This window comes from Etheostoma cragini, chromosome 10 (genome assembly GCF_013103735.1).
Source record: "Etheostoma cragini isolate CJK2018 chromosome 10, CSU_Ecrag_1.0, whole genome shotgun sequence".
Classification (NCBI taxonomy): Eukaryota; Metazoa; Chordata; class Actinopteri; order Perciformes; family Percidae; genus Etheostoma; species Etheostoma cragini.
Window position 1 is genome coordinate 10,948,296 of NC_048416.1, and position 25,845 is coordinate 10,974,140.

At 40.2% G+C, this 25,845-nt stretch overlaps 5 protein-coding genes across 6 annotated transcripts in view; 3 read left to right on the forward strand and 2 right to left on the reverse strand.

Moving 5' to 3' along the window:
* Window positions 1–7,232, reverse strand: part of ppp2r2ba (protein phosphatase 2, regulatory subunit B, beta a) — a 46,600-nt gene extending 39,368 nt beyond the window's left edge. The window contains exon 1 of the mRNA XM_034883271.1: window positions 6,887–7,232. Within this exon, the coding sequence (XP_034739162.1) occupies window positions 6,887–6,965 (79 nt within the window). The 5' untranslated portion in view covers window positions 6,966–7,232. The remainder of the gene's footprint in view (window positions 1–6,886) is intronic.
* A 783-nt stretch (window positions 7,233–8,015) lies between these two features.
* Window positions 8,016–11,438, forward strand: rpl26 (ribosomal protein L26). The gene is made up of 4 exons (XM_034883301.1): window positions 8,016–8,104; window positions 8,826–8,997; window positions 9,083–9,223; window positions 11,272–11,438. Exons 2-4 carry the CDS (start codon window positions 8,830–8,832, stop codon window positions 11,398–11,400), a joined length of 438 nt encoding a protein of 145 aa, XP_034739192.1. The 5' UTR covers window positions 8,016–8,104; window positions 8,826–8,829; the 3' UTR covers window positions 11,401–11,438.
* Window positions 11,439–12,355: 917 nt separating this feature from the next.
* On the forward strand, window positions 12,356–15,412 carry atp6v0e1 (ATPase H+ transporting V0 subunit e1). The gene is made up of 4 exons (XM_034883306.1): window positions 12,356–12,609; window positions 13,962–14,009; window positions 14,744–14,867; window positions 15,039–15,412. Exons 1-3 carry the CDS (start codon window positions 12,506–12,508, stop codon window positions 14,835–14,837), a joined length of 246 nt encoding a protein of 81 aa, XP_034739197.1. The 5' UTR covers window positions 12,356–12,505; the 3' UTR covers window positions 14,838–14,867; window positions 15,039–15,412.
* A 341-nt stretch (window positions 15,413–15,753) lies between these two features.
* On the forward strand, window positions 15,754–20,976 carry bnip1a (BCL2 interacting protein 1a). 2 transcript variants are annotated; one of them, XM_034883297.1, is made up of 7 exons: window positions 15,754–15,899; window positions 16,921–17,013; window positions 17,205–17,296; window positions 17,483–17,587; window positions 17,811–17,929; window positions 18,746–18,947; window positions 20,625–20,976. In XM_034883297.1, the coding sequence occupies exons 1-6, from the start codon at window positions 15,819–15,821 to the stop codon at window positions 18,940–18,942; spliced, it is 687 nt and encodes a 228-aa protein (XP_034739188.1). In that variant the 5' UTR covers window positions 15,754–15,818; the 3' UTR covers window positions 18,943–18,947; window positions 20,625–20,976. The 2 variants fall into 2 exon arrangements, with proteins under 2 accessions (XP_034739188.1, XP_034739187.1); XM_034883296.1 differs by lacking the exon at window positions 20,625–20,976 and having other exon boundaries at window positions 18,746–20,375.
* Window positions 20,977–22,232: 1,256 nt separating this feature from the next.
* On the reverse strand, window positions 22,233–24,304 carry nkx2.5 (NK2 homeobox 5). The gene is made up of 2 exons (XM_034883287.1): window positions 23,760–24,304; window positions 22,233–23,076 (listed from the first exon to the last, which is right to left on the reverse strand). The coding sequence occupies exons 1-2, from the start codon at window positions 24,109–24,111 to the stop codon at window positions 22,463–22,465; spliced, it is 966 nt and encodes a 321-aa protein (XP_034739178.1). The 5' UTR covers window positions 24,112–24,304; the 3' UTR covers window positions 22,233–22,462.
* Window positions 24,305–25,845: the final 1,541 nt, after the last annotated feature.

A 25,845-nucleotide genomic window follows, 5' to 3' on the forward strand; every position in this document is an offset into this window, starting at 1 on the left:
CTTCTATTTTCTTGAATGTGAAACTGTATGTTGTCTTGCATGCTTATGCTTTTCTTGGCCAGGTTGTTGTTGCAAATGCAAACCTGTTCTCCCCGCTCTACTTGTTAAATAAACAATGTATTTAAACAAAATGTAGGTAATAATAACTGTTATCATAGGCTACTGAGATCCACCTAGTGAGCATGTTTTAGCCCACATTTAAAGAAGCTTTCTCAACACTTGGCTATACCTAAACTTTACTAACCCCAACTTAATGTCTAAACACCATTTCTATACACCTAAATGATCCGTCTACATGACTAAAAATGACAGTTTGTCTACATTTCTCTCTCTTTTGCTCCAACGTAGACTGGACATTCCTCATGTCACTGCTAACTGCCCCTGTTAGCCTCAGGAAGGTACACACTCATTGCAGACCATGTATTGCAAATGTTTGAGGCAAAAAACATGTAGTCACCAACCGCTGCTTGTCACATGGCAGTGAAGAGTTTCACCACCAGAGCAGAACAAGTGCCAAGGTCCCACCACACACCTGACACCCCGACCAACAGAGGGAGTCACTACTGCAGCGACTAGGTGATCGAAGTATAAAAAGTTACAAAAATAAATAAGAGGAAGAAAAACTAAAATAGAGTAAAAATAGAAACTAAATCAGAGTATTTGGAGACAAATGACATGACAATGTGACAGGGGTGGGACAAATAGCAAGAGAGTCAACAGGTCTATATAAACAGGGAACCATGCACATCAGACTGATATGGGTGAAAACACAAGTGTGTGTCTGTATTAATATAAAAGAATATAGTGCAAGAGTGAATGTGACATTAACATGACATACTATAGGGGTGGTTTAAAAATTGCATTGTAATGATACAACATATCGCAATATTTTCTGTTGCAATACTGTATCAATACACGGACGCCAGGTATCGATCTTTTATTATATACATTGCAAATGTACCTTTTTTGTACTAGAATAATGAGATCAGTCAACTAGATGGTGCAGTTAAGTTTTGTTTTCTGGCGAGAGTGGTCTCGCAAGGGTGACCCTGAGCGTGCACGAAGAAGTCGGTGAAAATAAAGATGGACATACTGTAAGGATGAGTCCCACCCCTAATATAGTATAATATAAACATTATGATATAGTGAGGGAATGAGACATAGCGTTGCAGTAATAATATAGTATAAAACATTATATATAGTATTTTACAACAATATAACAGTATAGTATAGATTATAGTATGTAGAGTATAGAGTAGAGTATAGTATAGTGAACAATATAACCCAAGAAGTGGTGCAGCAAAATAACATGTATAGTATGAGGTAATGTAAGATAAAATGTAACGTAAACGTAAAATGTTGTGTGATCCAGCAATTTGACAGAATACAAGAACACCAATATAATATAAGGGATCATATAGTATGGTAGAGTATAATACAGTATATAACACCAATGTATCTGCAGTATGGCTGCCTGCTGCAGTTGAAAGCAATGACGATAAGAGGGGAACAAAATAATAATATTGCACGCTGGAAAGCCAAAACCACTAACTGAAAGGTGGTACAATGCTTCATACAGCTTAGGATAACTGCTGAGTCAAGTGGTGAGTCTTTGTGGTCATCACTACAAGCGTCACCTTATTTGATCCAATGTAATTATTAAATTATTGATTTGTGCAGCTTTCCAATTTACTGCATTACAACAATGTGGTTAAGATGAAAGCTACGAGTATGCAGGTCCACCCACATGCCTCATTGCTCCTTGACTTACTTTCTAATTATATGACCATTTTTCATCAATGCATAAAGATGTAGGATTTAGTGAATAGAAATATTATAAATAAAGATCAAAATAATACTGCATCAATCGATCCTTTCTAGAACACACATATTTCTAATTTTGTCATTCTAATTTAAAAGGAAATTCTATTTTCCTCCAACCACACCCCAAGCTCCGTTGCAGAAAAGAACCTGCAAGAAGGCATGAAAGGGGCTTGCCCAAAGGCATTTGTCACAGGAGCTTTTGCATGTGTATTCCACTTTAACGAGGCACACTACCAATCGTACAAATCAATTTCAGTGTACTTGTCGTGACGGTGAAACAGTTGTATAATGTCTTCTGTGGCTCAGGACAAGTTTTGTACAGTTTGAGAAAATAACAAAGTCATAGTGATGTCATCTCAGCTTGGACCACTTTTAACAGAAAGGGTCTGACAAAAGCTATTGAGTTGCATTATGGGAAATGTGGGGTTCAGAGTTTTTTGGAGCTTGTCCCATGCGATAGACTAAAAGCCAGGATATCTCTGCCTTTGCTGCTTCCATTTAATAATCTTGCAAGTCCACCAACTTTATGAGTGTGCAATACTACAGTCTCAAGATTAGGCTACCTCTTTAAGGATATTCTCATTTCTCTTCTAGGTGGTAAATTACAAAGAGAAAGACTGGACCAGATTGGACCGACAACTTCTAGAACTACCACTTCATCACCTCTACCTCTTTCTCTCTGGTATCCTTAATGCACCCCTTTTGTTCCCTGTTCTGCCATCTTTCTAGCCTCTGCAAAGAAGAGCTGACCAAACTGAAACCGAACAGTCACGTGTGTGTGTGTGTGTGTGTGTGTGTGTGTGTGTGTGTGTGTGTGTGTGTGTGTGTGTGTGTGTGTGTGTGTGTGTGTGTGTGTGTGTGTGTGTGTGTAGGGTGTAGGGTGTTTGTCCCTGGCAGCATGTAAGGACGGGACGACTAGGAGGAGTGTGTTCTGAGCTGTGAAGTAGGTGTCTGTGAGAATAACAACAACACAGCAGGATGTATGATAACGGCACATATACACTCCAGCATACGCTTTGTTCCTCAACCACAAAACTCTTCAACTCAATGTCATGCATTGACAAAATGCCGACAGAATTCCCCCTCAGGCGTTGCTATGACAAGCTCACTGCTCTTCTTATAAATAAAACAGCCGAGTAAAAATGCAAAATACACAGATACACATACGCACCACAAGACAATTGTCAAATATAGTCCTTAATCACTTTCTCGTCACAGATCTAATCTTAAATATTTTTTTCTGTCACACTCAAACAAACAATGTATCACAGAGTCGCCCTCAGTCACAACAGGAAGAGGAAGGATGAAGATGAGCTGAGGCAGGACCGGCTACGTTGATTGATGGCAGCATGAGATGTGGCGAGGTGTCAGTTAGGGGCGCACCTTTTCACTAACTCGAACACATGACAGCAGAAGGGAGACACACACACAAACACGCATCCATCAGAAACCTTTAAGACTTAATCCATCACACCAGAACTGACACCTTAATGTACAATGGGAATAAATAGAACACCAGGGGACAAAAGAGCAGGAACAAAAAACATAAAAACCACACTGAGATTTTAACTTACACAGGAGCCCAAACACACACACACATTTAAAAAAAAAAAAAAAGGTGAATCCCATGCTGGCATACTGGCCCAGATGAACAAAGAGAACACACATATTTCAAAATATAGTCCAGAATGGGGCTTATATAATTAATTTCCACTAACATGGTAACTGCACACTTATCTTCCCTGGGGTGAACTTGGCTCTGCTGGGCCAGACATGAATGCTCAGAGAAGTTGAAGAGAGGGAGGGGGTGCCTGAGAGGAAAAACAAAGACTACAGCGATGCACCGACAAGCCTCCTCAAGACCAGGACGCCTAATGGAAAGGCAAAGCCCGGTAACAAGATCCCGGCAGGAGGTGCAAACACAAGTGTAAGCAAACCCTGAGGCACTGCCTCCCATGTAACGCAAAAACCCATTTCTGAATTGATTGCTTCTATTTTTTCTTTTTCTTTTTTTAAACGCTTATACAAACAGTAGATAGCGTGCAGATGACATGGCCTCCGTCATTTTTTTTACACATCACATTTCCAGAGGATCTGCCGTGTCATCACACCCCGTGTCTCCCACACGCTTTCTCAGTACAACTGTTTCCTATTTCTCCACACAGAGAGCAATGCAGGATCATGTATCATATTACTGTGGCTAAAGCATTGCAGCTCCATGTTCACCGATCTATCACTTCCTCTTTTGTACCACTCCGTTATCTAAGGCAGAAGGAATGAGAGGTAGAGAGAGAGAGACTGTTTGTTGACCTAACCTCTTACTAAGACGTAAACAATCGTATGTGTACATTTCATATGGCAAATAGTCTTTTTAGCAGTGAATCATGTGGGAATTGTTCAAACATCACAGTTCAACGAATGGTGAGCAGCTGTTAAAATGTAACCATAAAAAATAATAACCAAAGATTTTAGCACACAAGTTCTCGACCTTGGAAACAGTACTTTGATTAAAAAAACTCCACTCAACCACGTTTAAGTTTTCTTCCTCTCTGGATAGAGTTTGCTCAGTTGTCAAGGAGATACCAAGGTAGAAGTCACATAAATAATCACATAGATAGATTTTTATTGAACCCAAAAATGGGAAATTACAGTGTTACAGCAGCAAAATATCAGACACAGCACACATACAAAATATAGATAATATATAAATACATATATGTATATATATCTATAAAATATAGATTATGCTTTGTCTCTGTTATGATGATTACATGACATCATCATGGCATGTCCCTGCTACTGCATACATTGTTCATACATTGTTCATACATTGTTCATATTACATATCCCTATTTATTCTGCTCTAATAACACTGCAATATATTTCTTGTCCTGCCTTTGCACCACCTGTCTATTTGTATATCACGTTGCCCTTTTTCTGTTCTTTTGCACTTCTGGATAGACGCAAACTGCATTTCGTTGTCTTCGTACTTGTACTCTGCACAATGGCAGTTAAGTGGAATCTAATCTAATTTGTCACATGTAACTCTAAGACAAATATTAGTGTATTTATGTGTTACACTTTTCCTTCAGAGAGCCCTTTGTTGGCTGAATCTCAAAAGGTTGTATTCCCTGAGCTGTTTGTCTTTATGTCAGGGGTCTTCAACGGACCCCTAACTGAAAGAGAGACGGAGCAGAGACCCACTATTACATTTATTTTATAAAACAAAGTTGTTATTAAACTAGGCCTATGGTAACTTGTAGCGTGGCCTAAAGCCTGTACACACTGCATAGAATACTAAGCTATTCGTATAGCCTAATAATTATTAGCATGACTTTATAACTGATGTTTTAATGTTAAACATGCATGTGTGCCATTATTATAACATCTGTTCATAATTTTTCATTTGGGCAATTTTCATAGGGAAATTTACTAATTCATGTGTAATTTATTGTATAATACACTTTGCGATATCTTGTACACGTATCTATCTCTGTACACTTACCTATCTTTGCTCTTATCTTTGATGTTGCAAACCGCAATTTCCGCACTGTGGGACAAATAAAGGTTTTCTTATCTTTTCTTATGTCATCTTATCTTATCTTAGTGACCACCTTGACGATAGGCCAGTGAGCCACCTTGACGATAGGCCCCCTGTTGAAGATCCTTGCTTTACATTCAGAAATCAAATGTCTCTTGCACTCTGTAGACCACACAAAGAACCCCCCAAAGGTCCTTATAAGTGTCTTGATACACAAAATTAACTAATATTAAACAAATCTATATATATTTATTTTTTATAGTGTCTTTTCAAATGGTTTCTCTTCTTATATTTGTTTATATGTTTCTGTATATAAACGCATATACTGTATATATTTGTTGTAATTACAAGTTTTCTGTCAAGTTTGTGTTTTCTTTTTTATCCATTCAAGAGCAATTTAAACACATCATAAAGGGCTAATCAAAGTGAAATTGTGTAGAAAGATATGGTGAAAGGGAGGAAACAGGGGGTAAAACTTTGCTAAAAGGAAATCGAGGTGATGGAGCAAAGGAATCCAGTGGAGTGACTGACTGAGTGAGTGAGTGAGAGAGGGAGGGGGGGAGGAAGTGAGTGTCTTTTCCTCCTCATCCTTCTGTTTACTGAATATATTGCCTACATATAGGTCAGCTCTCCAGGCTGTGAAGGGCCCTGGCTATGACCACCACATGTAGCCTACACTGTAACACACTAGCTTCCTTCCTGTGCTAGAGGGCTGAGGGTGGAGCGTTCAATGGAAGGAGGGCAACCATGCAAAGCTAAATAATGCAGTGGCTCAGTCTCCACGTTATAACCTAATAAATGGCTGATTATACAACCACTCAGACCCTCTTCGGCTGCCCATGTCTGACAACACAATCAGATGGATGGACTAGCTTGTATGAACTCAAAGTTATTGCTATAAGGGCTGGGATCAATTCACTCAGTTTAACAATTTAACTCTGCACATCTCCAGGACAATAACTCTGTACAGACTGTGTCTACATGGTAAAAGTTTCTGACATTTTTGACACCCTCTGAACTGGGTGAATGGCGTGTGAGTTAAGTGTGATGCTTTCCTAGAAAGGCCTATTGCCACCCATGTTACCTAACGGTTATCTAAGCAAAGGGCGAAAGGGTGAGATTAATGACATTAAGGGGCAATAGAAGATACTTGTCATGCAACTCCACACACTGAGTGTCTCTCTCGGCATGTTGTGTGTTTACAGCTCTAACGACGAGTGAACCAAGGAGTGTTACTCTTTGCACAAGACAGACAGTTACACCAACAAAACTATCCTCTCAGTCATTTGCATCTTTCTTTTCTCATTCCTACATTTGAGAATGGCTCCAACAACTTCATGCCCTGAGACACATCTGCAGTGGGTTAGTAGCCCTCCAGCTGGGCGCCCTATAACTTCTGACATCACGCATGTAGCCTGTATGTGTCAGAGACAGAGTAGCCCACCAGCCGAAACATTCATGTCACACGCTCAAAGTAAGCAACTCACAGCCCGTGACAACCCACTCGGCGTCCCACCCTACCTTCGGTGTGGCAAGTGGTGGACAGGATGGTGCTCGGAGGGCGGAAGAGGTACGGGAGATAACGGGAAAAACATTTCATCTTCTTCTCCGATGCTTGCCGACGGGTGAAGAGCGTTGTGTTGCGGGCTCCACATCCGCACTGACGCCGCGACAGCGAGCCAGAGAGGAACCAGGGGGGTGAGGGAGGGGAAGAGGCTCTCTGTCCGCGGCGCGGGGGGCTATGACAGCATCACTTTCTGCAGGAGGCAGACAGCGCAGGCAGCAGGCAGCAGGCAGCAGGCTCCGGTGAAACTGCGCGCCGCCCGGGGAGCAAACAGCGCACAATGTCAGCGCACCTCCGCTTCCGTGTATATATCACACCGTGAATGAAGCTGTTTGAGTGAAAGCAGGACAGGGGGTCGTCTGACGTCCTCTCAGACGGGAGGTCAATGTAGTCTACGTGTGGTCTGTCGGTGTTAAACACCCGCACCCCCTCGTGTTTGTTAAGCTCATTGGAATTAGCCTACATCTGATTATAGAGGTGATGATGTTGTTCCCACGATGTTCCAGTATGTATCTGGCAGGCCACTTATTAGCCTATAACATGAAGGCTACAGTAGCCTCTATACACAGCCTGGTGTCACTGTATGATTTGTCAAACATGTTATCACATTTGCGGTGTGCGTTTTTTATTCTTATTTGTAGGGAAATTACAACGGTACAGTGTGTGATAAACATAGGCCTATGCCAAAACTTGATGAATCATAGACAAAACTTGTTTCCAACTGCTGACCATGTTTTTTATTAATTGGGGTTGGCGCCATCTTGTGGCAATATTTAATGTGGACAGCAGATTGGCTCATATGATGTTGCAAAAATAAAACCAGTTGAGAATGTTTTGAAAGGAAGTCTCGTAAAATGCATGCTTGTGCCCTTTAACTTGTGGTAATAACGCACGACTATAAAAAAATAGATGAAAATGAACAGAAAGATTTAAATTTGGCCTCAGACGTCGATTTGAACTATTAGGACTACACGCAGCAGTGTTAAAAATACTAATATGACTAAATGTAAGTGCTCGTGTTTATAATTAATGTGTTTGGTTTTTATCATAGACAGTTAAAGAAAGGTTTTAATCCCCATAGCGTAGACATCTCGCGAGACTTGAGTGTGAACTAATGCCAGCGGAAGTACTTTCCGAGTCTCTTTTCCGCCGGCCATAGAGGAGTAAACGGCAGGGTAAGGATTCCTGGCAGATAATTTCACTAAAGTTATCACTATCCATCCTCCCTGTAATGTCACCGTGTATTCATATTAAAGTCTAAACACCTCGTGAAAGTTGTCACAATTAAAAGATGGCCAATATTAAACAGATGTTGTTGATAGATTACTAGTTAAACCCTCTTAGTATTTGGTGCCTCTGCTAGCTCGGTTGGTATCCGCATGTCGGCTGCGGATACTGAGGGTTGCTGATTCTTGGTGCTAAGGACGAATATTCGACTTTCCAGTTATGAGTTTATTTTTAGTATGTAACTCCCTCTTGTTGGAACTTAAACAATATGCTCCAGTCTGTCTGTTATGTTATGCTAACACAGTAGTGTCATTTTGATAGCCTAGCTTAGCGTCACCGCTTTAAAGAAGGAGCTAGCTACCAAAACCTAACCGGCTAGAAACCGTGTAAATAACGTTAACGTTGGTGTTTTAAGTAGCGTTAGTTGCAATGTTTTAGTGTTTCAGGGGAGTAACGTTAGAGTGCAGATAAACTGCAGTTATTCAAGCTCGAGTTTATATTGTCAGTGGATGCTAGCATTTGCTAACTTGCTGTTACTTTTCCAATTGAAACTGCTTGCAGTTGTCACGTTTTCAGCAATTAAGACATATTGGTCCGAGAACTGCATGCTTTGTTATAGATTTGAGTTATTAGCTAGTTAATAACCTGCATGTCTTTTTTTGCTCACAGCATCATGAAGCTTAATCCATTTGTAACATCCTCGCGCCGCAAGAACCGCAAGAGGCACTTCAATGCCCCCTCACACATCAGGAGGAAGATCATGTCTTCCCCCCTGTCCAAGGAGCTCCGCCAGAAGTACAATGTGAGGTCCATGCCCATTCGTAAAGACGACGAAGTCCAGGTATTGTAATTTGGATTGCTGGAAGTATCATAATTTGTGTTAAGTGTATGCTGCATTTGCTTGACTTGCTTGTGTTTACAAACAGGTTGTACGTGGACACTACAAAGGCCAGCAGATTGGCAAAGTAGTGCAGGTCTACAGGAAGAAGTACGTCATCTATATTGAGCGTGTGCAGAGAGAAAAGGCCAACGGAACCACAGTCCATGTCGGCATCCACCCGAGCAAGGTGAGATACAGTTGTGGAGACCTATCTGGTGTGTTTTCTGGAAATTAGGGAAGTGTGAAATGTCATTGTTGGACTCTGTAGACTGCAATGGGTCAGTCTGTCAACCCTAACCTATTTTACATGGCTGTGTTTGTCAAGACCCACACTTGAGATGTGTTCCTGTACCTTTTTTGGCTTGGCATACCCTGAATGCACTCTGCAGCAGAGGTGGGGTCGGCAGAGCAGCACTTATCTAGATAATAGGTGGGAAATGCTAGACCATACTTGATTTTATTGGTTAACCCAGTTCAGTACACTATATTTGAACATATTGAAGCAATGTGAAATGCAGTTCTGCCAGAGTTCAACATCACTGATGTTAAGTATCTGTGTAAAGTTGTGTAAAGGTAGGGAATGAAAACAGTTTATCAATTAATCTTAAAGATATGTACATAGTAACCACAACAGTAGAGAAACCCTTATCTATTGTAATGCATTAGAACCTTGTAAGAAATGTTACCTTTTGTTAATCTGATTGCCAGAGACATCAATTAATCACTATCATAGTGTTTGCATCACATATTGTAAGGTAGGGCTGGCCAATGTGGAGAAAATCAAATATCACAATATATTGCAAGTGCCTTTTTTGATACTTTGACGATATTGGAGGTTTGACTATTGTTGCTCTTACAAAACGGTTACACAATGAGATAAATAATCAGTAATGTGGATATAATAACTAAGCGTGTAAAGGCAAATAGAAGTCTAGTTCCGATGTAGCATCACTTTAATGCAGCTTGTATAACCAGGAGAAGACAACACTTGGCACCACATTATGATATTCAAAATCTAAGACTATCTATTCTCATATCAATATATCATCCTATTGGAAGGTATTCCTGAAGTTTTTGCTTATCCATATACATGTAAATGTATATTTGTATAAATTTGTATAAATTAGGTAAACAAAACTAGAACAGTACCATCCACTGCTACTTCATTTAAACATATAGTATTAAAATGTCTATATATAGTGTCTATATTAAGGGAGGATTTATTGCAGGGCGTTTGTAGACGCTCGCTGCGCTGGACCCAGTAGAAAAGGAATAGGTGTTAATTAATCGGGGCTGAATTCTGTGTCGCTGTTACAGCTTGAGGGTCCTGGTATTGTGGAGAAACGATACAGCATAGTATTGCGATATTTTCAGTTGTAATACTGTATTGATACACAGGCACCAAGTATTGGTCTTTTATTATTTTTGTGTTGGTCAGTTTGTCTGCTTGACAATCCAGTTTTGCACCAATAAAATTAAAGTGATATTATCAAATAGGAATGTATCTTTTTAGATAAAACGGATGTTGACAAATTTTCCTTTTGGGGAAATCATTTGAGCCTGAGCCTTTCCTTTGAGTCAACATTTTTGCTGCGATGAAGACCTGTTGTTGAACTAATTTTGTCTTATGTTTAATCCACTGCAGCAAACCTGTAAGTCATTTGTTGCCAAGCTGCTTTGGCCCACCATAACATTTTCTTAAGTATTTTATGTTTCAAAATCTTAAACTGTTTTCAGTTTAACTGTCAAATATTTGTATTCATGTTCAAATTCAAGTAATTTTGGCTTTAGAAGGGCTGTGACTGAGCTGTCAAGAGACGGTCACACAGGTGGGATTGATATAAACTCGGCCCAGCAGCATTCTGCTGCACTCACAGGAACGTGTACACTGGCCAAAAGAAACTGCAGTTGTACTTCCAGCAGAGCATTGGCTCGTCAAGCAGTCTCTTTTCAGACATTTTGAAATGTTAGGGACATGGGTTAAAGGCATATGTGCATCTACTAGCAATAATGAAAATAAATCATTATGTCAAAAAAAAACTAAAAGTTTTGTTTTGAAACTTGCATTTCGTTAATTTGTAGTGGTTGTACTGATTGCCAATATCTGACCAACAGACCGATTACTTATTACATAATATCTACAGATAAAAATGGTGTTGTGGACTTACCTTAACTGGCAATGAGGAATTCTATGACTTGTATACTAATGTGTTTTTGTTTATTTATTTTTTGCAGGTGGTTATCACCAGGTTAAAGCTGGACAAGGACCGCAAAAAGATCCTGGAGCGCAAGGCCAAATCTCGTGCTGATGGGAAGGAGAAGGGCAAATACAAGGAGGAGACCATTGAGAAGATGCAGGAGTGAAAATGATCTTTTGCTGTCATTAAACTCTGTAAATGGACCATACTTGTCTGTCGTGTTTTAGTTGTGGATGGGTGATGTTTTGTTTTTTTTTGGTGTCAGATATATTTCTAGGTTATGAAATTTGTAGTTAAAACAACGGTGCACACATTTTGTTTAGTGTTTTAAACCAGCAGACAAGGGTCTAGGAAAGTAATTTTATGTTGAATGTGTTCTGGCAGAAGTTTGTTCTCCAAAGAAACTGTTAGAAACAGAATTTGTGCTGGTCCTTTTAGTTGTACATGGTAGAGTATAACTGTAGAGGTGGATGGGGCCTGGCTGTTTTGATTCCTGTCAAGAACTGAGATGCCAAGATGATACAAGCCCATTCATGTGATCAGTACATAAAAAAACGAATTTTAATGAAAGTGGGCTCTTGTTGAACGGCTCAGAACACGTTGGACTTGGCTGAATGAAATGCTGCTGGTTGATTCATAAATGCGTCTTTGGCAATTGAATTTATGAAGAAATTTAAGATTTAAACCCCACACACTAACAGTTGATTAAAAGTATGACAGCAGATTAAAGTCGTGTTTTGCAACATGTTTTACTGCAGCATCCTGGGCCAAGTGTTGCCTTCATGGAACTAACTTTGCAATTATACACAATGGACGTTAGGGGTCACTTTTCCCCACAGAGTGAATCTTCCCAATTCTAGTAGTCAAAATAAAAATATACAAATGAAGTGTCTCTTTGCAACCCTAGAGCCGGCCTGTCAAGGTTAAGCATTTGCTTGAACAACTTATTACAAATACGAAAAACCCCGATCATAATCGTGATATTGTACAACCGTATTTACGAACGTATCTAAACTGTAATAATAAATGTAATACTGTGCAGATTCGTACAAAAAATCCCAAATAAGTAATTGTTGAAAATATTTAAGAAGTTCACGGAAGATATTCCTTACAAATGAAGGTTTAGATCAACGATTCACGCTACTTCCTCACTCTCTGGGTCATGTGATGCACACTGTTGACCCTGTCTGGCAGCTGGACAGGATACTGAAGTTGTCTCCAGTCAAAACTTTTTAGCTCTGAGATATTCTTGGTTTTAAAAAAACACCACCATGGCGGAACTAGGTTTTGTGATCACCATATCTGTGATGACTCTGTTTTGGGGCATTATTGGCGGAGCAGTGCCCTGGTTTATCCCTAAGGGACCAAATAAAGGGTGAGTTTGTTAGCTTCACTTTAGCTTTCAACTGGCTAACGTTACAAAGAGCTAACTCAGTTTGTATTGTATGTTATCTCGTGACTTGTCATTTGATACAAGTCGCTGTGCAGTGTATCAAAAAGTAGCTAAGCCATTGAAACATGTTTCTCAACGTTACATTAGTAATTTTAGACATGTAGCTTAACATTGTGGGCGAACTTTACTCGCTCGTAAGTAAAACTTCTGGTTAGCTAACTGGAGCTAATTTGACAGCCATTCCTTCTTTGTAAGTCGAAGGAAGCTTCATTCTGTTCTACCTTATTTTAGTGACATCTCCGTACAATAAATCAATATTATCTATTTCCATACATTTAAAAGTCATTCATCATAGTGAATATACTTTATCTCTGGAAAATATGCCTAATGAAACTTCCCTTATTTGCTTGTTTGTCACTCGCATCACGAGGTCAAGCTACAGTGGTACTCATAAGTTTACATGCCCATGCTTAAGTTGACTAAAGAGAGGAATACAAAAATTATGTCTTGGAAATTTATCGTAATGCCTTAATTAAAAAATGAGGTAAAATCCAACCTTTAAGGACACCAATTTTCTTTGTGAATGAATAATGTATTGTAAATAAATAAGTGTTCTTCCTTAAAACACGGGGCATAAGTATACACACCCCTATGTTAAATTCCCATAGAGACAGGAACATTTTTATTATTAAAGGGCAGTTATTTCATGGATCCAGGATACTATACATCTTGATAAAGTTTCCCTGGCCTTTGGAATTAAAATAGCCCCATATCATCACATACCCTCCACCATACATAGCGATTGGCATGGTATACTTTCCATAAAATCATCTCTCAATGCAAATCAAACCCGATATTAGTCTAACTGAAATAAAACCATGCCAATCTCTATGTATGGTGAAGGGAATGTGATGATATGGGGTTATTTTAATTCCAAAGGCCAAGGAAACTTTATCAGGATGCATATTATCCTGGATCCATGAAATAACCGCCTTTTTAAAAATAAAAATCTACCTGCCTCTATGGGAATTTAACATAGGGGTGTGTATACTTATGCCCCATGTATTTTAAGGAAGAAGATTTATTTATTTACAATACACTATTCATTCACAAAGAAAATTGGTGTTGTATTTTTCCTAATTTTTCAGTTAAGGCATTAAGCTACATTTCCAAAACATGATTATTTTATTTTTTATTATTCTTTTTGGTCTACTTAAGCATGGGCACGTTAACTTATGAGCACCGCTGTATGTCAATAGTCTGAGTTGTATTTTTAACCCGCGTATGCAGCCATTGACGTAAGATTTTTAAAATATGTTCTCGTATTCCCACAGAGTGGTAGTCACAATGCTGGTGTTAACTGCAGTTTGCTGCTACCTGTTGTAAGTATTATCATCCTGGCAATGTGCCAGCATTTTTGAAAGTTTTGATGGGGCACTCTGTTTTTTAAAACATGTCGGTTTGAAATGATCAATAAATCTCTCTATTGACAGACGCATTTATTTTGGAAATCAATTACTCTAACATTAACATTTAAATCATTTTGTTCAAATGTTACCGATTCGTTGCTTTTCTTTGTATTATGGACACGTTGATGACACAACTGTTGAAGACGTTGCCTTGGGGATTGTTTTCTGACATCATTTGTAGTTGCAGCTTAAATCATAAATACAAATAGAGTACCTATCTTCCACAAGTGGACATTCTGTTGTATAGCTGATACTGTGTGAAGACACAATTGTTTCTCAATAGAAATTAGTGTGCAATATTATTGTAATCAAAACGATGCTTGCGATTGTACTTAATACTGTTATGCATATAGTATTTCTGTCTTGTGATAAATTATTCATATTCACAAGTAGTGCAAGTGTGCAGATGGTGTCATGTTGTGTCAGAGTAGTGCTGCAGCCAGGTGTAGTAGTTTCCCCAAAGGACCTGGGTTTGATGCTGTGTAAAAAAAAAAAAAAAACATGTTTTGAAATGACAAATGTGGGCCCTAATTGAGAATTACCTATGAACTTCCCCAAATAACACGATGGGTTCTTATTCGCATAGTTTTGCCATTGACTAGTTTTGTATTGTCACATGCAATCTTAATATCCTTTCTGTCCCGCAGCTGGTTGATAGCATTTCTGGCCCAGTTGAACCCCCTTTTCGGACCTTCTCTGTCCAACGAAACCATCTGGTACCTGTACTACCACTGGCCTTAATTCACTCTTCTAGGACTCCTGGCCAAGCAGGTAAAGTTCCTCCTCTAAAAGAGCAAAGTATTGAACCTACAGTTGATGTTGTACCTTTTTAAGCAACGTTATAGAAAAAGTACTTATTATAGTATTTGGCCTGTAGTTCATGTAGTTTTCTGCTTGGCTTGATTTTTCAAACTGTTTCTGTTCATTGTACTTTCTCCCCAGCCGGGGAGGATCTGACATTGCTGCGTACCAATGGATGTTTGCTTCTGTTTACTTCATGCAGAGATCATTCCTTCTGAAACACCTTAAGCTCAGACCCCTGTGCGATTTAGTGAGTGACGCCCACGCTGGTGCCTTAAACAAAAAGACTCCCAAAGGACCTCCGAGTGATCCCCCTGAATGTGCTTTACTTCAAATTAAACCAACCTTCATTTGTTGTTTGGTTATATTATGTATATTGTGTTTATTGGTAATATTGATGGCCGTGCCTTTAAATAGTTGATGTGTGGTGTGTTTGATGTTATCTTTTTTTTTTTCAAATAATATTAGTAATGGATGCAATCCTCTTTGTGAATTAATAAACTAATAATGAACAATATTGGTCCATAACCTTTTTAATTTATTTTGACTAATTTATGAGCTTGTGCCAAAAGTGTTTGACTGTTCTGACCTGTATTTCATTGTAGATATGATAATCTCTCATTGTATTTACATGTAAAGAATCTATGCTTTTTAAATTTCATAACATTTAAGTAAATAAATACGTCATTGATAGGCTGTACATCATATTTTAAATGTCAGTGCATTTTGGTGAAACATGTCCAAGATATCAGATTGTATAGAAAATACATTTAATTAATTATGATATAGAGTATATGATTATTTATTGTATACAGTCTGTGTTTTTTTATTTTTATTCCATACAATGAATTGGATTGGTTGTCAGGACAAAGTCGACGTTGCTTCCTGCTTTCCGTAGTTTGAGCCGGCTACGTTGGCAACATGGCGTCCTCAGATGTCCACGTCCGAGTATGTGAACAAGAAATACTCAAATATGACCTGGAAATCAAAGCTCTCATCCAGGTGCGAGTATTTATTTGGTAAGATTACTTGGCGCCATGTCAAAAAACGGTGGTCTTCGAGCTTGTCAATCACGGGAATAGTGTTGCTGCTTGATAGCATTTACGCTACATCTAGCTAACGACGTACCCAGCTGCCGTCAGTCCGCCGGTGCCCGGTGTGACGTTACAGACAGCACGAGCCGCTCTCTCAACCAGTAGAGTAAAAGAGCTTTAACGTCTTTAATGGGCTTCAACGTTCTCTCCGATAAGTTAAAGTAATTATGTCAAGCGGGAAATTAAAACTACCAGAATACTGTACCACCAGTATCATATCAAGCTATAGGCCTAATGAAAGGTAACTTAGTCTAACTTTTAATGCATTTATATCGAAAACTGATTTCCTGTAAGATACATATGTGCTTTACATAAAACCAATATTTAACAAGTTTGGGTATTCTCCCCCCCCCCCCCAATTATTTATTTATGTGATTAAAATCTCCACCTTTTTAGCATGTATTTATTTATTAATGTATTTAAGTTCCTGTGTCTCTTCATATTTCTTTTGCTCGACTGTTTTATAAAGCACAAACATGGTTTGTTATTGATTTGACCTTGGCCTGAAATTTATTTTAGATTAGTTGATTACAGAAAATGAGTACAGATCTTCATAATCAAATGTTAAAATGTCATCTTTGTTTTTGTTTTTTAAATATAATTTTAACAGTTTTTAACTGTTCATTAGGAAAAACATGGGATTTGAAAGTGCAGCCTCCATAGACTTTAGGAAGTTTTAATTAATTGATAATTAAATGACAAATAACAGTATACAGGCCTAGAGTTGCTTTATTTTTGAAACATTCGATAGCCCACGACAGCCTGATTTTACAGATACTCCCAGTGGTAGTTCATCCTGAGAGAACAGCACAAACTGTCAGAACACTTATCGTCCAGCCCCATTTTGATACCAGTGACTTTACCTAACCGTGATAATAAAAACATAAACCTATGTGTCTCTCTCATCCTTCTTTTGATGTCTTCCCCAGGACATTAATGAGTGCACAGGCCCTCAAAGCAAGCTGACAGAACTGAACACAAATGTGAAAAAGAGTTTCCACAATCTCAGGTTGCGGATTCAGGTAAGTGTTTACATACACTACACGGCATAACCCACCAGAGGCACTTGGTTGTAGCCTCGCTCCGCCCGCCTACGTACTTCTGCTCAATTTTCATTTTCCTTCAGTACTCTGTACGACAGTCGGATAGGACCAGGCTAACTTGGTTATATGATAATTGATTTAAAATGTCTTCTATTTTGTTTCTTTGACAGGATTTTGAGCAGATGGCTATGGAGCAGGACAAAGAGTCAGACAAACAAGCTTTGATCAGTCAGGTGCAGGGACACAGAAAGCAGATGTTGAGGTAATGTCTATACATTTCAAAACTTTACCATTCCGTGACTTGTATAGATGTGAACTGCTGTGAATTTTTATCTAATTTTTGGGTTAATAAAGCCAAAAAACTGTTGGGGGGGAAGCATGTGAAAACTGCTTAAACTTGCTAAATGTCTACTTTATTTTTGGATTTAATTTACGGCTATGTTTCCAGCAACCAGACAGGTTGGAGGAAAGCCAACCTGGCCAGCAAACTGTCCGTCGACAATATGGAGAAGCAGGCCCTTCTGAATGGAGCAGATATCGCTGTGAGGCAGAGGTGAGCTGACAGCTAGTACTTGTCAGAAGTGACAGTCTCAGAAACGAGAGACGTTCAGAGACTTAGCTTTATGTCCTTTTGACCAACATACTAAATCTTTCTATGTTGTGATTGGGAAATGACATGGTTTCTACATCCTCATTGTTTCTGTTTAGAGGATCCATTTCTTTAGCACTAGGGCTATTTCTTTATCACTTGTGTCTCTTGTTTTTAACTTTCTCAGGAAGATGACCAAAGAGGGCTTGGCTCAGACAACCAGCGACATCACAGAGAACCTTATGAGCATCAGCCGAATGATGGCGCAGCGGGTTCAGCAGAGCGAGGAGACCATGACGTCACTAGGTTAGTGAAGGAAACACCTGAGGGTAAAGAGTGTGTTAACAGTGTGTTTGCAAAGTCCCTCATTATCTTTTCTACACCAGATACAGTGGTGCTCATAAGTTTATGAACCCATGCTGAAGTTGACTTAAAAGAGGGAAAAAACAAAAAGAGTCATATTTAGGAAATATGGAAATATTCAACCTTTAGGGCACCAATTTACTTTGTGAATGAATATTGTATCGTAAATAAGTAAATGTTCTTCCTTTAAATACAGGGGGCATAAATATGCACACCCCTATGTTAAATTCCCATAGAGGCAGGCTGATTTTTTTATTTTTAAAGGCCAGTTATTTCATGGATCCAGGATACTATGCATCCTGATAAAGTCAAATAAAAGATACGGGGTGTATGCCTCCTGTATTTCAAGGAAGAATATTTATTTATAATTCACATACAAAGAAAATTGGTGACCTTAAAGGTTTGATTTTTCCTATTTTCTTTTAATGAATACATTAAAATTAATTTACAAAAGATGATTTTTTTTATTCCTTCCTTTAGTCAACTTTAGCGTGGGTTTATAAACGTATGAGCACCACTGTAGTTAAAATGGTTCACTTGTTTTGAATCACATTTAAAAGGCATTAAAGGGGAACTGCTTCGGTGCTTGTTTACTGACCCTCCTACTGCATCACTGTGTTGCCACGGATACATTCGTTAGGTTGGGGTAACAACTTTGTGCCCACCGATTTTGAAAGACTTAAATGGGTTGACAGTATTTATTTCAATGCACACCAGCGAAAAAGACTATCACATTAATTATGTATCTTCTCACTGAAGCCACCTCCTCGAGGACCATCCAAGAGACCAATGATGAATTTAAGACCATGACGGGGACCATCCAGCTCGGGAGGAAACTCATCACCAAATACAACCGTAGAGAACTCACCGATAAACTGCTCATCTTCTTGGCGATCGCCCTCTTCCTCGCCACAGTTCTCTACATCCTAAAGAAGAGACTGTTCCCCTTCCTGTAGACCAGGTACCTTTTTTGAAGAGCTCTCCCATTACCGTTTTCCCCCCCCCTGTGTTTAGTGCAAATGATGTAAACAAATCGGACTGCTGTGTGTAATATTACACACATTACACACAAGTGTCTGCTCGGTGGAATGTGGACCGCTCCCTCTGCTCAACTGTGACGCTGCTCAGGGGGAAACGTTGTCCACACAAGACGCGCCTCCAGGTCCCTGCGGTGTTTAGTTCGTTGAAAAGGTTTTGGTTCTTCATACAAAGGAAGTAAGAAGATGCACGTGTTGGTGGCACAGTGCCAAGTGCCAGACGTCTGTCTTTTATTTGGTTAGTGTGGTGGAAATGCTGTGCATTGCTGTAAGGAAATCGCTTATGAGAGGAGCTGGACAGTCCTGTAGAAGATATCCAGTACGTTTTTATAAATGTATTCCATATCAAAGACTTAACAGGTTGCTATGACTGCAGATATTGTGCGTAGGGCAGTACAACTCATCTTTACGTATGGTACACAATAGGTTAAGAAAATAATTATGTAAACACAATTTCGTTCAAATCTGATCATCACAAAACAAATTTATGTTTCCGTTCAGCAATCTTTAATTGGCAGGCATGCCATTAAAACCGTGTTGTATAGTACTCAGTACTTTTACTATTAATCAATAGAAGTATTAAATATCACCTGATTTCATGAAGTCCCTGTGAAAAAGATGTACACGCATTTCATTACATTTATTAAGGATATACTGTATAATTACTGAGGTATAGTTTATTACAGCATTATACTGACCTTAGTGCTTTTTCTATGGAAATATAATATTATGATGCCTTTTTTTAACTTTGATAGAAACCCATCTGCAGTCGCTCAGTTTGCGTTTCACTAGCTGGATACGTTTTCCCAACCATCATAGGGCCTAGGCGCCGAGTGGTTAAAGTCAATATGAGCTCCACAAACTAACTACATGACCTTTCTCAGATCTAATGATTGTAGTTGGTCCCCATGGACTTCTTCAGGCCTGCAACTAACAATCATCTTAATTGTTGATTACTTTCTAGACCAAGCGATTTAAGTTTTTGGTCTCTAAAATGTCAGATAATGTGGATCAGTGTTTTCTAAAGCTAAAGATGAGACATCCTCATAAGTCTTGTACAAAGTTGTTTAGTGTTCTGTCACAGAGCCGTGGGGAAACTAGAAAATACTCACATATATGAAGCTGGAATCAGAGAATTGCGACTGTCTTTCATAAAAAATTACTTAAAGAATTAATCAATTATCAAAATAGTTGGCAGTTGATTTAACAGTTGAGAACTAACCAGTTAATATTTGCAGCTCTAGGCTTCTTTAGCAAGTTTTGTCTTGAAACTTTTTGTTATTTATTTTTTATATGCTCTAGATTTTCAAGTGCTTTGGACACAGATATGCTAAAAATAATGGTCCACAATGGTGTGTGATATTGCATTTTCTTTTATTGAACAACATAGGATTTTCTTGAGGGAGGACCCCCCCCCCCTCGCCAACTATGTGCACCTAAGTCTTCTAGGGAATGAACACTGGCTTGTACTTGTATATGTGCACTTCAATGCAAATGCATGCAAATGTAAAAAAAGAAGAGAAAAAAAAAAAAGGCATTTTCAAAAAAGATGGGAACACTTCCCTCGGTGTCTGCCTGTGTTAGCTTGGTCTGGTCCGCAGCGGAGCAGAAAAGCTCTGGAAAGCTCTGGAAAGCTGTGGCAGCGATCACACATGGCAGAGATAGAGCCGCATGCATCCCTGCCTTTCTTCAGATAAGACCCGGAAAAGCAGATTATTCCGACCCGTTTCCCTCTCCCTTTCCAGTGTGGGTGGAGGCTGAGGGGGGGATATTTATAGGTTTGTACGGTGCTGTTATCTGACGTTGCCTTTTCAACACCTTGGAGGAGAGGGTGGCCAGAGGAGCTACATGACCTTGCTACCCTGTCTGCAAATTGCCTGGCATTGCCATTTTGTTTTAATATGTGTTCTTGTTGTCAGTACATTGATCATGAATAAACACAAAAAGTCTTGTGGCTTGATGTTTGACATGTTTTCTCAAACGTGTGCTTGTGAGGGTGTAAATGAGATGGAAGACCACAGAGCGTGTGTGGAGAGACCTGAGAGATGCCCAAGCGTCTCTTACTCGTGTAAAGTGCTGGCAGTTGGGCAGAGCCCGTTGATATGGCCGCACACTCAGACAAGGCCTCTGGCTCTCTGTCAAGCAAATTGGACTATTCTTGCATTTAGCACCATGATAGTGTCAATCAAGTGTTTAAGTTTTTTTTTATCTGGACAAGTGGACTGGTTCTCTCACGGCACCAATGACGGCGTAAACACAGTACCAGACACAGTCTCCACTTTAGTTATTTGAACGACTGAAGGGAGCTTTTTCCACTTATTTTTCTGACTGTTAGAATATCCGTGTATTTTCCCAGGGAGTCTTAGCCAAACAGAAAACAAAAGGTTTCCAAAAGAAAGTCTTTAATAATAAAGTATACTGTCCAAAAATAGTCCTATCGTGGATCAGGTAACATCTTGGATTTATCCCCATTTTTACAAGTACAGGCAAGAGCCGTTGACTTTCAGTGTGGCTTTTGACAGGTTGTATAAAAAATACTTGTACACTTCGACGCAGTTATTGAAAATCAAATTGTAGTGACTTTAAAACCCCACATCTCCTTGCAGAACTGGATTTAAAAACACTTAATACAGGTCAAGGTTGTGGGTCCCAGGCTTCTCTGTCCCAGCAACTGTAAACCGGAGCTTGGAAAAAGTGTCAACTTTTAACAACCTTGTTTGAGCATATTGAAGGAAGCTTCCTAATAGCCACTTGAACACTTTAACCAGACACAAACCATATGGGGGGTGTACAGATGGTAGGGTCCTTTTATGTGGATCTACAGTTTAACTAGTTCAACCATGTGACCCGGAGCCATGGATTATATACTGCCATAACTGTACAGTTCAGTGTTACATAATGGAGACTTAGTGTTGCTGGGTTTTTAAATGATTCAGGGATTATAGCCAGAACCAATCATTCCACTGCAACTTTAAGCATTTCTAATTAAATAGTTGCATGTCAGTAATGTTCACAATTCACAATCATAATTATAATAGCCTATAGAAGTAAATCATTTTTCATAACCAAAAGTTATTACAATTTTATTTTGTGTGTTTCTTCGCCCACTTTTATTGGGAAGAGTCAAAAGTCAAAAAATAAATAACGTAGGCCTACACATAGAAAGGAGGGGAAATTTAGAATAACATTGAAAAACTTTTTTGAAAATGATTTCCACTCAAATGGCACGGCCTGTTCGCTGATGTGACGGAAATGAATAAAAATGTAGACTATTCAGACAAAAAAGTGGTGCTGAAAACCAAAACGAAAAACTACCAAAAGTGAGTAGGTAATTAAATATAAGAGAAGTTCTACAAGCTCCGCTAGGTCTTTACACTGATCTAAAATGCATGCAAATAATCCCGTTAAACGTAATGGGTGCCACTCCTGGGTGATGAGTTTACCATGTCCTAATGCCATGTAACGAAGACACCCCATTACTGGAGGGAAATGGGTTCTGGACATTATTCAGGTCCCCCACCCCAAAGTTCATGTAATTCCCGTTGTTGGAGGATCCTTGCATGGTTTGCATTGTGGCTGCAGGGTAGTTACACGCATAGTTTGTGTTGCAGCCGGGGCTGGTGTAGTTGCTGAAAGCTGGATAGTTGTTATAAGTGAAATGGTTGAGGTGGCCCATACTGTAGGAGGGGTTGTAGGCGGCCGTGTCCGCCGCCAGGCAAGGCTTCCCGTCCCGCACCAGCACCGGCACCGACACCCTCCTGGGCGGAGGCAGGGACACCATCTCCAGGCTCTGGTCCTGCCGCTGCCGCTTGCACTTATACCTCCTGTTCTGGAACCAGATCTTCACCTGTGTAGGGGTGAGTTTTAGCACCCCGGCGAGGTGGTCTCTCTCCGGCGCGGACAGGTATCTCTGCTGCTTGAAGCGGCGCTCCAGCTCGTACACCTGCGCCTGGGAGAACAGGACCCGCGGCTTCCTGCGTCTCCGGGACTTGGGTCGCTCTGCATCCTCTGTTTTTATGTCGTCCACGGGCTCGGTCGGAGGGCTGAAGTCCTCTGATCACACCAGACGGAAAAAGAGAATTAAAATAATATAGGCCCACATCAGCTAAAGTGACATCTTAACAGAGGGGATAGATGTGTATTTCCAAAGGCCTAAAACCGGTTTTTACGAATACTGACCAATAGTAATAAACATACTAGTAGCCTAATATTATATCATATCGATTATTATATATTATGTTGTATCATATTACATAGTAATAGAATTACATTAATCATAATCATTAATTTTATTTTGCCAATGCTGCCAGTGTTCAGATCCCTTGGCCGACCATGATGCATTCAGTGTCAACTTTGGGGAGGAAAAGACACATTTACTCACATGGAACACATTTGACGCGTGACTGAATACTGAATTCTGAATACTTCAATTTGCCAGGGCAACTTTTGAAAGTGATTTTTCCTTTAAATAAATATTTTAATATATAACTTTTTTTTTTATCTAGCAAGCGTAAGAAAATGCTGACCATCCACTTAACTTTTACATTTGTTTGAATTTGAAAACGTTTTGAAGCCTGTAGGCTATTCAGCAGTGATTCCCGCATGGCTGCTAAGTGCTTTGGTGGAGCGTTTTTTTGGAGCATCTGATGCGTTTTGCGCAAACCAAAGAACACGAGCCTGTGGGCCTTATTTTGCAAAGGCCTTCAAAATCTCTTCTCTTCCACTCATCAGCTCACCTTTTCTACGTTTCCCTTCAAACGCGCCTGATTTCCCATCCTTGACTATATCCATCTCCATGAGCGATTTCCCATAAAAGGTAGTATAGTTGAGGGCATTGCCTCTGTCGGCTCTGGACTCGTGGAGGTCTTCTCCAAACAGCGAGGCGGCGGCGGACGACATGTCCCGCTGAGACTCCTGCTTCAGGCGGGCCAGCATGCAGGAGGAGGAGGAGGAAGAGGAGGTCGGCACGGTGCAGCAGTCCATACGAGAAGAAACGTCCAGAGAAGACACCATAACGTCATGACTCTGCTCCAGGTTTAATATATCCTTTACAGAGAAGGGAGTGGACGTGCCGGGGCTGGGAAACATGGCCAAGAACTGAAAAAAGAAACCTATTAACCTGTCACATGGAGGTAACAACAAAGAGGTCAACAAACTCCCTCTCCTTCCTGGTAATATTTACTGGATTTAAGTATTCGTTTGGCATAGCAAACTGATCTTGAGTGAAGTGTGCATTTTGAATGTCAACTCTGTCTCCAAACTTTTTTTTTCTCGGCCTCCCTCTCTTCCCGGTGACGCAGTGAGGTGCGGAGCCAGTGGGACCCTCTAAATGGAGCCACCGGTACTCCCATTTCATGACGCACAGTGATGTCCGGCACTGGCTCGGCTTGATGTTGCTTAAAGGCCTTCATGTGTTCAATCACTGCAAAATGTACCCGATATGCACCAGCCCAGGCTTCATTATTCTCCTCCTAATGCAAATTGTTGTTAGAAATATTCTCTCTAATCTGTGATTTTCTTAATCTTATTCTGATTGTTTTAGGATGGCCTTGATGTAAACAGTGAATACATTATGGTTGTTCTTAAGTATTGCTGGTTATCATTACGCAAGACACAAACGAGTTTCCATTATAGGCTACTCGCTGTTATTCTGTAGTCCAGCATGTAGACGGATGTTTACACACATCTACCCAGAGTACCCAGCGAAATGATTGATCTCACTGCGTGTAGCCTACATCAGAAGTGTCGGCTGTAATAATGACTCGAGGAGGAAAACTTGCATTTTTTAAGTTACCGGGAGGAATTATAACAGGGGTTAATGTGTCTGATTAGCCTGATTTTTCGCGTGCATATGTCTGGGGTGTCGCCTCGTCTCTCATCTGACGGGAAACGGAGCAGACGAGCGTCAAGAAAGGGGGGGGGGGGGGGGGGGGGGGGGGGGGGGGGGGGGGGGGGCAGACAACAGGTTGGGCCCCCTGAACACCGAACCTGAAACCAGTAGCGACACACTCAGCTGTCTGCCTCCAAGAGATTCTGGAGCCACTGTCTGCGTTATCAGGACGTGATAACAGACAACAACAAACCTGCGTGCACACACATACACACACACACACACACACACACACACACACACACACACACACAAACACACACTGTCCCACCCACGCTGCAGGCCAGGTTATCCTAAAGATGTGTCACATGTGACACCCAAGTTGTAAGCTTTTAATTTGGCCATCGATATTTTTCTTTTGTTTACTTCCAAAACAAGCAATCGGCTTTAAATTGCAATAAACAAGACACTCCTGTGTGCATTCTTTATTAATGATTGTATATTCTATTAGGCTAAATATACAATCCGTGATTTATAGATGATCAAAAACAAAGTACAAGTAATTTCGCCCACTGCAGTAGAAGGGAGACAACGGTGCGTAATGACACACAACCTGCACGTGTTTTCCCCCCGCACGGTTGGCACTAAACCTGCTGTTAATGCCTGTGGAGACGGCCACGGGAGACAGACAGTATTATCGTTTGTTTTATCTTCAGCGTTTAGCACAGCCACGGGGTAAATGGGTCCCCCTGTCTCCGACCTGGCGATGGTGTTTATAGTTTTAAAGACTATTTGTGCTCCTTGAGAGCTGATGAATGGCCGTAAAATCTTTCTCGGGCGCAGTGAGAGTCAACTCTAGCCCGGCTCGTGCTGTAATAATTGGCGATATAAAGTAAACGCATGGGGGAGGGGGTGCGTGTGGGTGGGTGGGTGTGTGTGCGTGTGGGTGGTGGGGGGTCACACTAAACGTGGGGAAAATGTTTTCATAATGA

Bases quoted from the DNA above. Each gene is read 5' to 3' on its own strand.
- rpl26 (XM_034883301.1), top strand. From the start codon at position 8,830: ATGAAGCTTAATCCATTTGTAACATCCTCGCGCCGCAAGAACCGCAAG. The intron at 8,998-9,082 runs GTATTGTAATTT...GTTTACAAACAG, and splicing joins GTAAAGACGACGAAGTCCAG to GTTGTACGTGGACACTACAA. The intron at 9,224-11,271 runs GTGAGATACAGT...TATTTTTTGCAG, and splicing joins TCGGCATCCACCCGAGCAAG to GTGGTTATCACCAGGTTAAA.
- nkx2.5 (XM_034883287.1), bottom strand. From the start codon at position 24,111: ATGTTTCCCAGCCCCGGCACGTCCACTCCCTTCTCTGTAAAGGATATA. The intron at 23,077-23,759 runs GTGAGCTGATGA...TGGTGTGATCAG, and splicing joins TGAAGGGAAACGTAGAAAAG to AGGACTTCAGCCCTCCGACC.
- atp6v0e1 (XM_034883306.1), top strand. From the start codon at position 12,506: ATGGCGGAACTAGGTTTTGTGATCACCATATCTGTGATGACTCTGTTT. The intron at 12,610-13,961 runs GTGAGTTTGTTA...GTATTCCCACAG, and splicing joins CCTAAGGGACCAAATAAAGG to AGTGGTAGTCACAATGCTGG. The intron at 14,010-14,743 runs GTAAGTATTATC...TCTGTCCCGCAG, and splicing joins GCAGTTTGCTGCTACCTGTT to CTGGTTGATAGCATTTCTGG.
- bnip1a (XM_034883297.1), top strand. From the start codon at position 15,819: ATGGCGTCCTCAGATGTCCACGTCCGAGTATGTGAACAAGAAATACTC. The intron at 17,014-17,204 runs GTAAGTGTTTAC...TTTCTTTGACAG, and splicing joins ATCTCAGGTTGCGGATTCAG to GATTTTGAGCAGATGGCTAT. The intron at 17,930-18,745 runs GTTAGTGAAGGA...TTCTCACTGAAG, and splicing joins GGAGACCATGACGTCACTAG to CCACCTCCTCGAGGACCATC.